This window comes from Solea senegalensis, linkage group LG6 (genome assembly GCF_019176455.1).
Source record: "Solea senegalensis isolate Sse05_10M linkage group LG6, IFAPA_SoseM_1, whole genome shotgun sequence".
In the NCBI taxonomy this organism is placed as follows: domain Eukaryota; kingdom Metazoa; phylum Chordata; class Actinopteri; order Pleuronectiformes; family Soleidae; genus Solea; species Solea senegalensis.
Window position 1 is genome coordinate 6,360,461 of NC_058026.1, and position 19,113 is coordinate 6,379,573.

A 19,113-nucleotide genomic window follows, 5' to 3' on the forward strand; every position below is an offset into this window, starting at 1 on the left:
TCTCTTGACATTGAACTTGAGAGAGACAAGAGGGTTGGGGGAACCACCCTCCTAAAACATTGGAAGTGCATATATGTGCAAGAACACACACAGGCGAACAATTTCTCACTCCAAACACCCGCCCGGCCACCCCCCACTTCCTTGCAACTCTGCTTTATCTTAACTGTCAACACCTGGCCTAAGCAGGAACCTCTCTCTATCTGTGAACTTTAATCTGGCCCTGCTAGGCAAACAGCGCCAGGCTCGGACAAGGAGAGCGATTAGTCTGTCACGTTGCCCTCCAGTGCTTCGGCAGGGAGAGGAGGAAACAGGGAAAGGAGTGGTTGGGGGAAGAGCAAGAGACTTGGGGAGGGTGAGAGGGTTGGATAAAGATAGATATAACTAAAATGAAAAAAGACAGGAGAAAAAAGAGACAGAGATAGAGCAAAGGCTGACAGAGTGGTATGGTAAGAAAAAAAGAAGTCGTGGCAAGACGGAGAGAGAAGGAGACCAGAGGGATGTTTGAGATATAACACAGACGCTTAGCTGACCTGACAAGGCCACAGACCAGATATGGTGGTGAACTTCCACCTCCATGACGGGCGACTAAAGCTGAGCCATGCAAACATACCTGGGCACCATACATCCAAACAAATATGCTTGCAGATTGTGTGTGTGTGTGCACATCCCAATAAAGAAGAAGAGGACCAGATTCAAATAATGCATGTAATACTTTTTATTTTTTTTCCAAGACAAAATGGCTGAGTGAAGAGAATAATGCAGACAACAGCTGAAAATAGAGTGGCATCTCCGTAACTGAAAAATAATGACGACGACGACAACAACAACAACAAAAATCTGTAAGTTGAGCAAAAACTCATAAAGTTTGGTCAATGACCTTTGGTCATCAGACAGAGAAAGTAAGCCATCACAATTCATCAGGAGGGAGAGAAACGGGCTGATTTGTTTTTACACTGACTCTGTTCTGAACAGAGCATGTGTGTGTGGGTGTGCATGTGTGTGTGAGTGTGTGTATAGTCAAAATAAATAATGTCAACCAATGTCACAGGTCAACTTTTCAAGTTCAGTTCAGAACAAATAGCTTGAGCGTAAATACAGAACACAGGATGAAATCAGGCTTAAAATTTTAATGTACCTCAAAACCATCAGCAATGGTGACATGTACCAAACTTAATTCTTTCTATGATTTCAGTTATATTTAGAAGATGCCTTTGCGTATGACATGTACCATATTTTAAATTATAAAGCACCATGGTTCATTTGGCAATGACAAAAACAAAGTTCAAAAATAGTGTAGCAAAGGAGGGGGGGAAAAGAACTGCTTTTCGGATTGGTGTTAGATTGATTGCATATGACGAAAGGTCTTTCTCAAAAAACGGCTGGAATGTTATCAGGTGGTACATGTTCAAGGACAGTAAAAAGTTGGCTACCAAGAAAACCCAACAATAGCTTGTATTACTGCATATAAAATGGCAGGAGAGAAAAATATATAAAACAAACTAAAAAGATATGTACAACCACCTGTTTTTACCTCATTGTGGTCGCTCCAGCGGGAATTGCCTGAAAAGGCCATTACATGACCTCTCACCCTTGGGGGGACACCACAACTTTTTTTATTTTTCAAAAACATACTTATTTTCAAGCATACAAATTATTCACACTATATTATCCTGCCAAATTAAGAAAATATACGGTGGCAGCTTGTTGGGATTTTTTTTTCTCACTACAGAAAAAAAGGGTACATTGAAACCTTTTAAGAGTACAGGCAAAAACAGTTAAAAATACAGGCTCCAACATAAATACTATAAGTGCCTACACTAAGTGAACATTAATTTCAAATACCATTTCTAAATACAGGAAAAAAGTAGACCATAAATGTGTTTTGAACATAGGAACCTACATGAGTGTGCATTTTCCTATGCTTTAAGTTCTCTCTATATATTTATATATCATAAATCTCTCCCAGATGCAAATTTTTGTTCAACCTGAAGACTTGTGTATAGTAAAGGCAAAAAAGATGAGAGACATGTTCATCACAATTCATTACATAGTGATCGAGTGCCTGATGTCACCGAGACAGAAAGCAGACACAATTGGAAAAAAAAATAGTAAAAAAAAATTAAATAAGGATCTCCCCTAAAGATATTTGAAGCATTACTTAAAGAAATTGACAACAAAATTTACTTATCTTAAATCAAAATCTGTAGAATGTTTTATCTGTAATGAGCAGTACATTTCTATAGTTGGTTTTGACGCAGGATATTTCTATGGCTGTTCCTGCATTGACACCAAGAACCAAAGTGATTCAGTTCTCAGAAGGAGACATGGCTGGCGACAATTTCTCATTCAACTCTTTTTTTTCTCTTTTTCTGTTTTTTTTTTTTTTTAAGTATGTTTTTCTTGTAATTAATGCAAAGCAATGACACCACACTAACCTGTCAGCATAAGAGCAAGTTTTCCCTTGAGCGTCCAACTGTAAACTGGGAAAATTGAACAGTGCACGTATTTAGTCCCAGATCTGAAATCCGGTTCTCATTTTATACTCAACCACTGTACCTCCGATTAGAGAGACAGATACAGAATCCAAGGCAGAGTGACAAGTGCTATATCATCAACAATGATGAGGGATGAAGATAAAGATGAAACTACCATAATAAGGTCTACAGCATGTCAACTCAAAAGAACACAAAATGTGTACGTTAAAAAAAACGTGTATGTGAGGGGAAAAAACTTTTCTTTCAGTTTCCACTAGATTCCGATTCTTTCAAATTTGAACGTTCATTGAAGATCATTTCCAACGCAAGGTAATAAAAAACAAGGTTTTCAGATTACGTAAGGGTTTCTAAGATCTAATGCAGTAAAGAGAATAAGTACTATTATGACATAAACATTTGAATTGTAGCGACACCTGGTTAACCCACTGCCCATCCACTACTCTGACCCTCTACCCCACCCTTACCCTCATACACCCAGCCAAAACCTCACCCCTAACCCACCCTCACCCAAAATTAGTCTGGCTTAGAGCAACTATAACCCACTGTGTGGTCTTCAAGTGGCTGCTGGCTACACTGCCTGCCTGGCGGACACAGACAAAATTGAAAACTGCAAACTTTTAAATTTTGAAAGAAAATTAACCAAAAAAAAAAACACTCTGGAAAATTAAGAGCTTTACGTTGGTTGAAACGACTCCCTCTCAGTATGGTACACACGCGCATACCTGAAAATAATAAACACCTAAACTGAAAACTCTACACACCGAACTCCTACTCCTTTTAGCATGTAACATGCCAGTAAACAGAATCATAATCTGGAGAATAACAATATCCATGAGTCAGGCAGATAAATGATTTACCAGAGATACACGTAGTATTTTTTTTTTTTACTTTTTCATGTCAGCTGGTTCTGTATGCTCTGCTAAGTCACAAAACGACAGGGTCGTACAGGCGCTTGATGCAAGTACCTGCTTATTCCATATGTGCACAAAAATGTCCTGTAATCTTCGATAGCTGAAACTCCGAGCTTATAGCAAAAAAGAGGATTAATTAATGCAGGTAAAATATTCAAGGCACTCTTTGTTGTCATTTCACACCATATTGTTAATTTCATTGCTGTTTGTATAAGAAATACTTAATGGCGCCAGTGCCTAGCATTTTATAGGCAGCCTAATTCTTTTACATATATATATCTATTTTCTCAACCTTGCATGGAAAGTCTTTCACAAAGATCAGTTTAACGTGTGACCCTGCTTGTTGTGATGTTTGGATAATATGACACTGTCCACTATGTTAAAACACAAAACTGTACATGATATGTAAAACAGTATGGACTGTATGCAGCATGGGTTCTCATAACTAATGTTTTTTTTTTTTTTTACGTTGAAGAAATCAAAAGTATCAACAGCAACACATGTACAACCAAAAACCCACCAGTCAAGGACAAATTTCTCTCTAAGTAGCCAAAACACACCTAGCATGCTGTCCAGTTACAAAAAAATACAAAACGTGTCAATTATTGCACAATAGAAAGGCTCAAAAAGTTTTGCGTTTGATGCAATAGTATTGCCCCATTGATGGATCATGCATTCAGCGCTTTCCAGTCAGGGATTATAACAGGGTTGTACTGTGTACTGGTGTCTAACCCTGTTGTCCTTTCCCCTCACTTATCGGCTAGTTAGCCAGGGTCACTTTTTAGCCAGAGGAGCTGAGAGAGAGAGAGAGAGCTGCCAGCATGCTGCTCTTTGCCTACTCAGTCTTAATGTCATTAGCAAGAGGGCGGTCGCTGTGCCACTTCTTCATGTGTTTCTCCAGAGTGCTGTATACACTGAAAGGCATGTGGCAGATTTCACATTTGTACACGTCCTTGCCCAACTGTCCATGGGTCTTCATGTGGCGGGTGAGCTTTGAGCTCTGGGCGCACGCATAGCTGCACAGCTCACACTTGTAGGGCCGCTCTCCAGTGTGACTGCGTCGGTGCACTGTCAAGTTGCTGCAGTTCTTGAACACCTTGCCACAAAACTCACAAGTGTCACTGCGGCGGCTCTCCTTAGAACTCGGCCTGCCATTCCCGCTGCCGCCGTGGGGAGTGCTGGCCCCACTGCCGGTGCCGCTGCGTCCCGAAGCAGCCCGCTCCCCGTCCAGCTCACCAGGTGGAGTGGAGAAGCGCAGGCTGCCGTTCTCTGACGAGTGTTCAGATGAGGAGGCGAAAGGCGATTGTCTGGAATCCCCACCTGTAAAAGTGATGAAGGGGTCCTTGAGTTGTCGTGAGGCAGCGTAGCCGGCTAGCCACTGGGAGTAGACATTCTCAGTGTTTGGGATTGTGGGCGTGGGGGGATCAAGGTCCTTCTCCACCTTGATCCGCTTGGACATGGGACTGAGCGAGCGAGGGCTGACAACTCCACTCAGCAGCTTCCGGGACAAGTCGTCAGTGGTTAAAGGTCCCAGGCCATTAATGGTGGTTGTGGTTCCATCATCTGCCCGGTCTGACTCCATGGCTGAGTCGTCATCACCAGGCTCCTGCGATGAGCTCCGGCGGCGTGGATGCAGGGCTTCACTGTTCTGGTGGTGGCGGGCCCCTTCTAACCGCAGGCTGAAACGATAGTCATTCTTTCCCTCTACTTCTTCTTCTTCTTCCACTCCAGGCTTACTCTCCATTTCCTCCTCCTCCTCTTCTTCCTCCTCTTCTTCCTCCTCCTCCTCTTCCTCCTCTTCCTCCTCCTCCTCCTCTTCCTCCTCCTCTTCTCCGTTTTCAGGCATCAGGCCATTGTTCTCACTCTTGAACTTGGCCACCACTGACTTCAGGGCATCCGTGGCACTGCCCAACAGCTCACTGGTACCAGGTTCAGGAGAACTGGTGGCCGAGAAGCCATCATCTGACTTGGCGTTAAGAGCAGACGACTTGTTCTGACAGTGTGTCTTCATGTGTCGTTTCAGTTTGCTGGCCTGGGTGCAAGCATGGTTACAGAGGTGACACTTGAATGGCTTTTCCCCTGTGTGGCTACGCCGGTGAACGATTAGGTTGCTCTGGAACTTGAAGGTCTTTCCACAGAATTCACAAGACTTTGCCTTGAGAGGTGTGCCTGGCTGGACTGCATTAGAAATGGCATTGGGAGTGGAACGTGAGCCAGACGGTGACTGAGAGGAAGAGAGGGGAGGTGTAGCTGAAAAGGGAGGCTTGGAACCTGGCTGGAATGGCTGTAGCAGCCGTTGCATAGGGCTGGGCCTGTTAGGGGAAAGAGGTGGCGAAGGCCCAGTTGCATTCCCAGCCAGTTCGCGCAGACGTCTAGAGAAGTCCATGCTTGGAGGCATTTCCAGTGGCACTGAGTTGAGCCTCATCACCCTGTCAAAAGCGCTGGGGTGGTGAGTTGCCAGGGCCAGGTCGTCTGGACTAAGGTGATGGCGCGGTGGAGGGCTGAACAGGGGTGGGGTACGGGGGTAGCGACCCTCACGAGGTGTCGATGCAGAATCCCTACCAGAGCCAGAGCCTGGCATCCGCAGAAGGCTGTAAGGGCTGCCGTCAGCTAAGTGGACAGCATGGAGGGGCGGCTGGGACGAGGCACAGTCACCCCCCATCCCGGGAGCTGTAGCCACGCGGGGAGTGAGGGGGCTGCCAGGCTCACTTTCCAGATAGATGCGGAAGCCGTGAGTGTTCTGGGCGTGCTGGAGCAGGAACCAGGCACTGGTGAAGGGCTGCTTACACGTGGTACACGTGTAACTGCTGGGCTCATCTTTATCTGCCAGAGGAAAGGGACACAAACGGAGAAACACATTTTAATTACACCCTCATTGTAGAGTTGTTTAAAAAGATGTGTGACAAAAAAAAAGGTTGAGGCGGATTGGACAGTCATTTCAAAGTTCTATGCTGTGTCAAAATGCCCTCATTCACATCACCAGTCATTTCTAGTCAAAACATTACATTTAGAGAGAATCTTCAAAATAAAATGAAATGGCACAGAAAAATTAAAATAATTTCGACATAATAGAAAGAAAAGCTCCTTTTCAATCCTGTAACTAAAAAAAAATTTAAAAAACGCATTTTGTAAAATTGCTTTTAAAAAACGTGAGCTCTCATAGTGCAATATATTACATATAGTATGTATTTTATAATTTTATCAAACCCACTCTAAATTCCAGCGAGTATATGCTTAACAAAAGAATAAATAAAGCAATAATGAGAGCTATCTCAGGCAGCAAATTCACAATTTACACAGTTGAGGAGACAGGAATATTTCAAACAATAATTGACTTTCAATAGCACTTGCACACTGACCTGAGATTTGCCTGACAATGCACGCCTAATCTCATTAAACACACTCATCTCCCCTCCAATGCCTTGTTTACAGAATTAGCAAGGCTAAAGTGGGACATGTATCTGATGCTGCATATTAACGCTGAATACAAATAAGAGGTCACATGTTAATAATTGGTACCAGCGTTTATCACAAAAAACACACATCCACAGCAAAGGGAAGCAAAGGGGAAAATTATGTATGTGTGTTTGTGTGTGGGTGGGGAGGCTTCTATGAAAATGCATTTCATGCATTACTTTTCTATTTCTGATATTTCATGCTTTATGGATTTATTTAAATCCTCTCAGGTGAAGAGAAAAGGAGAAGAAGGGGAAAGCAGAAGTGAGAGATATGCAAAATAAGAAGCATCCGCCACTTGCAAATGTGCTCCCTCTTTCATCTTTTGGCTGTCTTATCCTTTCTTCTCTTTTTTCTTCTTTCACTGGAGGGCATTTTTCTGAAGTCATTTGCAGACACTGAGCCTAAAACCATGGCCATACTGTGAGGGAGAACGAGGTAGGAATATAGGCAGAGTGTGAGCAATTGCAGCTAGGAGCGATTCCTAAGATGGTGGATGGACAGTACTGCTGTGGCTGAGAGACAAAGGGGTGAAGAAGGGGGCAGAAAGAGAAGATGGCTGCAGCGAGAAAAAAGGGATGTTGTGGATGACAAAAATAGGGGAAGGATAGGTGTTTTGCTCTTCTTGTCTATCAGGTGTCCTCTGAGCAATCTCACTTAAAGTCCAGAACAAGACACAAAATGTGAACCCAATCAAACCTGCACGCAAACCTTTTCCTCTTGACTGAAAAGAGTTGGAACGGGTGTATACTGGTAAATTATGGATCATTACAATCTGCTAAAATTACAGTTAATTGCTGCCACCTGCAAGGGGCTTTGACCCACTATGGAATTTTTCCATCATAAAAAAGCCATTTGCCCATACACTTTTTGCGCCCTTTCCCATAAGCACAAATAAAATGTGCCCATTACAGTGGTTTAGCTACATGCATGGTTCATGATTATGCGTAAGCCCCCATCCCTTCCTTGTAAAGTGGTTGTAATAACCTGGCTTCTCCTGTTCTTTTCTCTTTGATTTGCAGCCTGATGTGTAAGCAGACAGTGTATATGCATGAGGAGGAAAATGAATTTTCTGTTGTTTGTGAAGGACGAGATAGGGAGAACGGGAGTGGGGGTGGGGGGTGGGGGGCACCGAATGTCGTATTCTCTTCCAGAGACGTCCATCAGAGCAAAGAAAGCACTGAGGAAGTGAAGTAAGAAGGCAGTGAAAAAAGGGAAGGGAGTGAAGGAGGGAGAGAAGTGTGGCGTGAAGGGGACATCCCTAATGACAAGCCACCCAGTTTCTGAAGGACACAAGAGCCACAGCACAGGCACTTTAAAGGCAGAAGTCAATTCATATTCTTACATATCAAAAATAGCGTGTCTTGTGCTATGCAATCACAGGTCCATCTATGGGCATTTGACAAACAGTGCTCATGGCACAAGCAGTGACGATAATTGTTATTTCCATGCAGGCAGTGGACAGATTGATGGGCATCGGACCAACACATGCCCAGATTCACAACAACAGACAAGATAAGTCCACTATTGTTCTTAATAGCTGTCCTTAAAGGGATGGAAAGACATTTGTTCAAACGGAGAAATGACATTCTGGAAAGGCGTTTGACGGCCTTGAAGGTTCTTTTTTCTCTCTCTCTCTTGGAGCAGATGACCGTGTGAGGACGGAGGGATGATCTTATAAATAAGTCTGTCCTCAAAAGGAATAAAGGAGAACTTCATCTCACTCTCTGTCTATTTCTCTCCTTCCACTAACTGTAAGTCTGTGGTGAGTTGGGGCTGGAGAGCTGGAGCTAATGTTGGATCTCCAGGTCCCTTTGAAATAGGATCAGCAGAGAGGAGAAATCACACTGACAACCCCTTAGCTGCCATTTCATGGCAGGGGCTGAAAAGGGGGACTTTGAGGCAGAGAAGACAGAAAGTGAATAGGAGAAGTGAGAGAGAGCAAAGGGATCAGGAGCAGAAAAGTATAGGAGAACAATAATAAGAGAGAAACTATAGAGGCAGAGAAGAGAGGAGAGATGTAGCACAGTCAAAGGAAGAAAGGGGAGGGGGAGTACAGTGGGGAGGCATTGCGGTGTCTAACGGACATAGTGTACTGCTATCAGGCAGAGAATATGATCCAGGGCTCATGCAAAACGAACAAGACCAACTGACGCAAGGCCAGAGGGGAAATCATGGCACCGTAGACAACAGATACGGTCGCCTGTAGCTGCTGACACCATCTTCACACCAATGTCTCAGACGAAGCAAAACACAAGAGCAAACCTAGGAGGCCGAGGCTCTGAGTACATGTCACTTATGCAAATTGGTTTATTGTTAGTGACCCAACCCCCAAAGTCCCCGTCTTCTTCAGTCACCAAACACACACACACACTGACCCTTCCACACCATTGTTACTCTTGAACCAAACCGTCCATTAAACCCCTCAACACCATTTAGGCACATACAGTTGCCTTGTATGTTGTCTTTTGCTGCACATGTACAGTACATGTGGTTTTATTGTTGTATTTTGTGAATGTATGAGTCTCAGGCAAATGTCCCACTGGGACAATTAAGTCTAACTTATCTTGATATTGTCATCTAACACAGCCACAAAACGCCCAACGCCCGAGACAATTCGACATGAATGATGCACTAAGATCTTCTAACTATACCTCTCAATTAAAACCAATCGTTCTTCTACCTGCTCCCCCAAAAAGTTATCAAAAGTTACCAGACTTGACTTGACCTCCATTTTTTCCTGTTTTGTCCTTGACCAACCCAGATAGTCGGCTCAGGCCATACCGATGTGACCATGAAGCTCTCACTGTTATTGGTCATTTAGCTAATGGAAGAACAAGCTAACAGGATTAGCTAACAGGCCTTTCCGAAAGGAGAAGGAAGGAATATAGACAGAAGAAGCACAAGAGGATGCAGTGTGTCACTGCCATTTCCCCAACGCTATCAGCCGCCTGCGCTCATGAGCACTCACCCACACCTGAAAAGTGATTATGCTAATCGCAGGTCTTTGCCAATATTCATAAGTGTTTATAGGTGTTGGAGTGAGTGCCTTGGGAAGACGGATTGTTGTCAATACAGTGCTTCTTAAGAGTGCCTCAGCCATAACTGGCATTAATGTGATTACCACTCTGTGTATGTCATTAAGGAATTCACAGTTAGGGATGGGACAGGGGTGAAGGGTGAAGCAGGGGAAAAGGAAAGTGGGGAAGTAGCACAGGGTCCCTATTAGAGCTCTTCTTCACAACCTCACAACTATTTTTTTTTTAATTGTACACTCCTGTGTGTGACTTTCATCTGACTTAGCTGGCAAAGCTTTGGACAAACTTATTTATCACCGTTCATTTTTTTTGGGTTCAGCATTTAAAGTGTCCCAGGCTCCGTTCAGATAACCAGACTAAAGTGACCTATATCCAATTTTTTTTTTCTGTTGATGTCAATTCCATTTTTCAAATCAGATTTTTGTCATTTCAGTATGTGGTCTGAGCTCAGATGTGCAGTTTACCTAATATGGGGCCATGCAACATGAGTGATAACGGCTATATTACAATCCATATGGGTTAGTGCCTATACACATGCAGTTGTCTGTGGCGTTGACGTTTTCCTTGGCGCGAGAGTCTGCCGTCTGGATGCCATTGACCTGCACCAGCAGTGCAGCAAAAACAGGACAGAGTCATCCTCTAGAGCTAAATCTCACCCACACATCTGTTGACATTGCTTCTGTTTCTCAATTTTCCCAATGGAGGATGTGTCTTATCTTATCTATCTCCCGCTTCCAAGTGGTCTCACAAATATTAAATTTTCTGTTGCTGTTGATGGCATATACAAATAGGTATTTGTGCCTGTGCATGTCATTTGAATTTAGCCTCATACAGGTTATCACCCAAAGATGCTGTGAATGTGTTCCTGAATCCATTTACATCCATGAGAATACCTGATTGAGCAGCTGGCTGACCTTGACCTTCCACCTCCCTCTGTGTCTCACTGTTTGTCTGTGTCTCTCTGTCACACACAGACTCATACACTCAATGCTTTGTCCTGGGCCAGACTTGTTGTGGTGCTCTGAGCCACTGGCCGGAGACAAAGGCCTTGTTTGACCAACACTTGTTCCTGAGACAAAGCCGGATACAGGAAATACGGTTTACTAAACAGAAAGACAGCCAGGGAACAGATCAGGCCTAAATCCCAGCCTTTTAAAACCCCCAGGCTTTTACAGGACCGGGGCCTGTTTCACAAGCTGGTGTTGGATTCACACATTTGCACATTTGGGAGAAGCTGACCACTAACCACTACACACATCACACATGGAGAGAAAGAAGAAAAAAAATAAAATAAATAAAGAAACTAAACATGGGTAAAGGAAGACGTAACTGGCATGAACAAGTAAGGTCTCCGGATAAAGATGCATGGCAGTCTGTGCCCAGTATAAAGTAATCTGCTGGCTGTGGCTTTGTCGCCACTCGGACTTTCACACTTCTTACCTTTCCTCCTTCCCTCTCCTTCTTCTGAAAGTTGATAAGAGCAACGGTGGAACTGAGGCGTTTCTGAGACACTGAGACACTATTATGGACAGATGGTAGCCACACAGAGGCTGATGAATGCATGCACCTTACACAAAGGACAAATCATTCTGCCAGTGTTAGAGTGCGTGTGTGTGAATGTGTGTGTGTGTTTGTGAATTAGAACCTCATTTCTGAGGAACTGGTTAAGTTTAAAGCTAGAATGTGTATTGTGGTTGGGTTAATGTTAGAATAACCATGCAAGCCTGTGCGTTTGTATGTGTGTAAATTTCAATGCAATGCCGTTGCTACAATCATTTTAAAATAGAATCACTCAACATTGCCCGATTCTCTGCATAGCCTTACTCCCTTTGATCTTTTCATAGTTGAAGTGTATTTGAACAGACTGTCTACCGTTTGTCCGTCTCTATTTCTCCATCCATTTACGCTAAGCCCAGCTGGACAGCATTTGTGCTTGGGTGCGGCTGCGTCCGGCAGACCTCATCGTAGGCTGGGGCCAGTCGTGTCTCTGATGCAGATCATTATTTGCTCTCTGCTTACCAGCGACGGTGGGAGGCCGCACTCAGTTGTTTCTCATCCCAGCTCTAATGGTACAGTGAAAAGGACCTCTGGGCTTCTAAGCTTAACTAGTCTAATTAAATGGACCATTGCTTATGTAAGCATCCACAGAGATTATTTATTGAGTTGGGATCCACTTCACAGGATCAAACTGCCGTCAACAAAAGCCAACGCTCAGTAATGCAGGAATTAAATAAAGAAGTGGAATCAAAGAAACTGGAAACTGCCAAGTGTCAGTTTAAGTACACATATCCAGGTACATAAGACGACTTAATCAAGCTGGAGTATTTTTGGACTCGGGCAATATCCCAGATGGGCAAGGAGTCTCTGAGGACTTCAGAGGGGAAATGTGAAAATTGTTCTGTCAAAGAAAAGATACGTCTCAATAACCTGCAGCGTAGGGGGGGAGGAGGGGGGAGTAAATTGGGCTAAAATACAGTAGAGTTAACAGGAACACAATACAACAGAGGAGAAGGCATGGGCATTTTTTACTTCTCAAAACAGCATTCAGATGAGCGCTGACTTTCCTTACAAGCATCATCCCTGTTTGAAGTGCACAGACAAGATAGCCTCAGTGAGACATGAGGCCAGCAGCCTGAGCTTCACTATCTCGACATAGCTCAGCTTATGACAGGCTGGCGTCCCTGCAGAAAGGATGGAGGGGGACCACGGAGGTCGACTAGCTGCACATTTCTGCATAAATCTCCAGATAGATAGCATCAGGAGGAGAGAAACAGGGGAGAGGGGCAGGCAAGCAGCGAGGGATGATAAGGCCCCCGGGGCAGGGCATTCGACACTGTCAAAACTGTTTCGTCTCCAGCTATTGGATGAGTGGAGCGCATTATGAGCCTGCATTCCATTTACCAGGACGCGATTCGGCTTCACCAGAGCATACAGGGCCCTGTATCTGACCTCCATGCTTTTCCCCTCTCCAGTCTTTATAGACATGCAGGGGGATGGACAGAGCAGCACTAACACCATGGAAGGAAAAAACACTACGGTGATCTGAAGTGAAAAGCACTGCAATCACATGCAAAGGCTCTGATTATCAACAGCTTTTCTGGGGGAATAGTTGCGTAAAAGATGCACATGAATCAGGGGCCAACATGCCAGTGGTTTAATGCTGCTGTCGCATTGTCTGTTCTCACTATCAGGAAGGAACAGTAGTGGCAAAGGACAAGTTCCACACACTCATGGCACTGACAGGTAGTGAGACAATTGATAAATGTCACAAAATGTTGACTTAATGGGAAAGACTTCAGTAATAATATATTCATAAACAACAACTGCATTGTATAAGCTTGTCAATTGCCTGTATGCACCACACAAACAGTAGTTTTGGTCCATTCTTTTTGCTATTTTATGCCTTTTTTTCCAACAATGATTTCACATTTACAGATTACCAAAATTAAAAGGATGGACTCTTTTTATGCACTTTTATTTATTTATTTTCTGGACAAATAATTCATATTTTGCCCGCTGGCAGGATCCCTGTACCACGTACAAATTAACCATCTTGCTCAAAGACATTTAAGCCTCTGTTTCCTCTTCACTGGACTGTTTATGGGATGATCTGGGCCATAAAGTGTGATACAGATTTCCACATTCTCTAATACTTAATACTAAAAACAACCATCATAAACTGTGAACATCTACAGAAAACAGAGGTTTGAATTGTTTGACATTTAGCCAGCACCACGCTGGCATGTCCGTTGGAGATTTAACTTACACAAAGGAATAAATATTAAGGCAAATAAAGCATTATTTAAAGCCATGGCAGTAAATTACAGCCAGTAATAACTCATACAATTTGAAAAGGCATCAATTCTGCACCAGACACACATGCTGCACTAATTGTCCCACTCTTTCGGGGTCCTGAAAACTTTGACCCTCTACTCTTGGAAACAGAGACCTTTAAATATTACGATGCAGTTGATTCTTCTCTGCCATGACCCACCTGTTAGCTATGAGCGAACAGCTCAGTTTACACTGACTGTCAGTTTCAGTTTTGCCATGTCATCAGTCTAATATTAGCAATCCTTATTTATTTATTTATTTTTTAGAGAATCAGCTTCCTGTGTATACCAACACATGCATAAATAGTGTACCCGAATGGTACCCGAATGACTATCTTACATTACTTAAGTATGGATGCAAAATATCGAGCTACAATTCCTCGGCGGGACGCAGATTGTTTTTATCCAAAAATGGCATTTTTGGATGGAAATGTGGTCGTATAGATGTAGACGCCTGAGAGAGAGAGAGAGAGAAAAAAGAGAGGAGGACAAGGGGGAGTGGGCAGTGAGGGAGACTGGCGCTTTCGTCTGATCTGCAGGCACAGACCTGCAGTCAGGATATCTGAGCTGATGGAGGTCCAGCCACACACACACACACACACACACACAGAGATTATCCAAAATAAGTAAAAACTTCAGTTTCTGGGGGATAGTCATTCTCTCTCCCTCCTTCCTCACTCCTTCCATCATGCTATTTCCTTAACGTGCGCTGATGACAGAAATAAGAGAGGGTTAAAGTGGGTCTGTGTTTCACAGTCACACACAGACACACACACCCAGAGAGAGTGCTCTATAATACACACAACACACTCACATAGTTTCTTTAAATCTCTCTTTTCCGGAGCTCGAACAAATACTCCCTTTTGGCTGTAAAACACCTGTGGCCCGATACACCTCTCATCTCCTCCGCCCACTCATTTAGTGGCGGGCAGATCTCAGAATCCATCTATCAGGCCAGTGTGTACAAGTCTATTTTTTTTTTTCTCTTCCTTCTCCTACCTTTTGCCTGTGGTGCTCTGTCACTGTGAATAATGTTTCCTGAGAAAATGAGACGGGCAAGGGAGAAAGAGAAGAGGCGAAACAGACAGAGATACATATCGTTATCTCAACTGAGGGTGTAGCAGTTTGGGCGGTTCCAGGTGCACTTGGAAGTAGAATAGCATATTTTTGAGCATGTCCCAGTGCTGAAGAAGAGGTGAGGAAGCATCAGGAAACACTAACGCTACCACTCGTGTTGACCTCTGTTGTTTGTTACCAAACACACTTACTGTGGGCCACAAAGCTCACAAGCATGGGTCATTATTTAGATAACAGCGAACAAGGGCCGTTTTAAACATGCAGTTATTTTTCACCATGTCCTACCACCTCAGGGTGAGAAGACCAGGGCATGTGAGCTTGGGCCAACCATAGCAGCTCGTTATGCATACGAGCCTCAAGGCATTGTGAAGGGACATGGCACTTTAGAACAAGAGGACCAGTGTGCTGGAGTGTCCCGAGGCCCGGAGCTGTGGAGGCTGAGGGTTTAACACGCGTCCCATCTGGTGTGTGTGACTGTGCACACGGTGGTCGAGTGGTTAAGAAAGTATCAATAGCCATACTCTTTAGATCGAGGGGTATCTCAGGTCAGCTTGCAAATCCATTCTCCTCAGAATTGCTGAAGTGAGAGATAGCGTGAGTTATGTGTGTCCATGTGGTGACCACATAACTGGAGGTCTGGTCTTGGGGTTATTTTTTATTATTATTTCTTTTTTAAATGTTCACTTATCCCCAGTTTACCAGGTTACATTCACACCACAATGTCACAATTATTGAATCCAACGCTATGAAGTTCACTGATCCTGTAATCAGGACACCACCACTACCAATGAGACGTCACCGACTGAAACGACCACTACCCAGCCCTCGATTTCCTGTCCCATTATTAACTCATCAAGGGGAAAACTGTGCTGGGCCACTTGTCAACCCAGACACTTTCCAAATCCTGATTAAAATTGCAAAATGGCCTCCTGTTCAGCCTTATTTCAGCCCCTTGGAGACATTTTGACAGAAGCCAGAAATAACGTGGCAGAGCATAGAAGTGGTCAGATATTCAAAGTGACGTGCTCCTCATTTCAATACTAGACCCTGAGACTACCACACATATTATATTATTTCAAACAAATACCCCAAATGGTTGCCAAACCAAATGAGTTACGATTGGACGGTACCAGAGAAAAGACTACAGGGTTAGAATGGGGGTGAAGGCAGCCAGTTAATGCCTTCATGTAATGTTTACCATCAATAACAGCCTTTAAGATGAATGTGCCATATGCTTTGGCAATGTCAGGCCACGCTCCCCGCTATTCTTCATCTGCGAGACTTGCAATACCAGATTCCTGCTTACTAATTGAAGACATGTGGGCCGATCAGCCACCATAGGACGCATGAGAGGCGGATAAGATGGTGGACATTAGGACCTTGCCCAGTCTTGAGAGTTAACACCCACTCCGCTAGGAAAAATCTGCATTTATATCAGTAATATATTTACCTTCACGGCACTAAAGGTCCCTGTAAGAATCATTTGAAATAATATATAACACTCTGACCTGTGTGTCCTCCCATTTCTTCCAGCACACACACACAAACACACATACTGTCACTGGCCTGATAAAAATACAGCATGTGGACCCTTCCGCTTATTCTCCCTTGAGGTGTGTCAGGAACATGCATAGGTCCAAGCAGTAGTGAGCGTGATATTAATTAAGGTAGCCAACCTGTAGGTTCCTCTGTGCCCAGCTGTAGAGCATAAATCAGGCTTTTAACGAGGCTAGAGCCCTAAGATCTCAAACCATGCTGGAATGCTACCTGCGCAGCCGTGCCAAAAATCTGTCTGGGTCTAGGGCTCCTATAGATCACTATGTTTAAAGGGGGGGAGGGGGGCTATAGTGACCTACCCTGGGGAGGGAAGGAGGGCAGGAGCAGAAAAGGAGGGTGGCAAAAGGGGGGCATGAGCTATTTCTATTGGGTCATCAGGTTTAAGTAAACATGTGTAGTGTTGGTGTGTACATGTGCATATGTTCTTCACCACAACAAAACTGTTTTTATGAGGACGCTTTGTAAAAAGCAAAGGGTAACCGAGGAAGACGGACGGAGTTAATAGGAGACGGAGCAATAAAGACTTTAAGACAGAGGAGGGCTGCAGTAACAGGTACAAACTTCTCCAGTGGTTCAACAAAGGTCAAGGAAGCGTCGTATCACAAAAGCGATATTAAATTCCTCTTCTCGTTCTCATAGACGTGGTCCAAGAGAAACCCTCAGACGACTTTTTAGACCTGAGAGAGACTTGACGAAGGAGGATATGTAAAGACATTCTGGGTTCCTGTGGTGACAGAAGGATTTATGCCGCAGACAGCTGCAGGACAGGACCAATGCACATCCACACTGACTGCCTGGAGGACTGGAGAAGTCTGAGTCCAGCCTCCAAGCCACCATTTCTGCACAGAACGGTTCAAGAACTCAGACATTCCACAACAGGCAGTGGCACGACATGTGTACAGCCGACACACAGCTAAAGCTCAAGCCCGGGGTCAACCTATGCTGTGGGTTTGTTTTCATGTGCGCTCACTCCAGGAAAGCTTACCAGCTAACCAACCACACACAAGTAAGTCAGTGTGGAAGTGCGGAAATTTGGATTAATGGCTGATCAGGGGATGGGTAGAGCTGGTTTCTCAGGCTGCACTCTGCCGCACCACCTGAGATTTATGGGCCAGATGTTTGTGCTATTGCTTCTCTAACAGACTATAAAACTTCATTTACAGAAGGCAGCAGTGGAGAAGCGATGTAAAGCGCCAGCGGCATGCTGGAATTTTGCTGCGCCAATGCAAATGTCAAATCCGAATAAATAAAGAGTGTAATTAACAAACAGCCTTGATTACTGTGATTTCTTGTACACTGCAGCAGTTTCTCTTTCGCTCGCTTGTTTCACTTGCTCTTGCTCGTGTCACTTGGACAATGACAGCTCTGACGGGAACGGAGCTCCGCTCTCTGCCACAGTGAACTCTGGTTTTCAAGATCCACCCAATCGTTTTGAGAGGGGCTGACGACCCCTGACTGACACAGGGGTTGCCGTGGCATTGACCCCAGTGGACTGCTTGTGTTGCATTCTGAGAAATGAACTTTGTAAATTTGCCCAAGGTCAAACTGTAAAGACTGTCCAGCTGATACGGTGCACGCCTCGAGAACAGAAACGCCAACCTCATTACTATCTCGTGGACCTTTGACACCGGAGTATACTGTACATATATTAAGAGCGGAAAAAGATATGCGCGGCCTTTATTGCTCTCGCCGAGTTTCCTCACCTTTACAGTTCACAGAGCGGTAGCTGATGACGAGAGGAATTAAAGACGGAGAGAGAACAAGGACGGGCTGAAGTTGAAGGGTGTCGGGAATGGCCTAAAAAGCTGCAGAGAGGAGAAGATGGGGAAAAACAAAAGCGTGGTGGACAGCTTTACAGTGCAGCACCCATTCTAGATTACATTAGTGGCAGCTGCTTCCTTTGTGTGGTTTTATGGCCTGGCCCCAAGAAAAAGCTGCTAAAATTTCATTTAATCTGCTGCAGAAACTCAAGTGTCTGTCAGCCACTCAAACAAGGGGGCCTAAAAGCACTATGCTCTCAGATAACTGAGGCAAAATAACACTAATAATATCTCTCTCCGTGGCCATACAGGGCAGACATTTTGTGTAACCAAAGAGGACTTGCCTGTGTGGCTGGTGCATGGGAAACTGGCCCACTCTCGCAGTCCAGGGGCAGGTCTTTAATGGCCAGTGAGGGAGAGCCAGACAACATCCCCCTTCTTCCCTATTTTTTCTCCCCCCTTTATCTCCACCTCCTGTTCATCCTTCCAAGTCATTAGCTTATGTTAATCGCTAAAACTACCAAGAGTGACCCCCATTTTCATTTAGTATGCCACAACACTTAACAGCAGATGACAACGCAGCTGTTACAGTGGATTTATTAAGGTAAAATAATTATAAGGCCGAGCCTATATTTTGAGCTAATTTGAATTACTCGCAACACGCTGCAGACATGTGACACATGCAATATGTAATCATACAATATCCATTTTTTACTTATACTTATAAATATACTGAACTCAACACTCATTTACATTCATTTGTTCCTTCTCGTGAGAATGAGAAATTTGGTAAAAATGTTTGCCAAATTACTTTTGCCAAAAACTGGTCTGTTGGATCTAATAATATTACACGCTTAAGCAAAGTGAGTCAAATGCTCACGTTTCACATTAAAAACAAATGCTTCCTTGTAATGTATTGCTTAAGACTCCAAATAAATTCCCCAGAAACGTTAAAAAAGAGGGGCACAGCAGTTTGCAGGTAGTAT

At 44.1% G+C, this 19,113-nt stretch overlaps 1 protein-coding gene across 1 annotated transcript in view; it reads right to left on the reverse strand.

Annotated features, from left to right (window-relative positions):
* Positions 1–691: 691 nt before the first annotated feature.
* Positions 692–19,113, reverse strand: part of LOC122771132 (B-cell lymphoma/leukemia 11A-like) — a 34,536-nt gene continuing 16,114 nt past the window's right edge. The window contains exon 3 of the mRNA XM_044028499.1: positions 692–6,229. Within this exon, the coding sequence (XP_043884434.1) occupies positions 4,242–6,229 (1,988 nt within the window). The 3' untranslated portion in view covers positions 692–4,241. The remainder of the gene's footprint in view (positions 6,230–19,113) is intronic.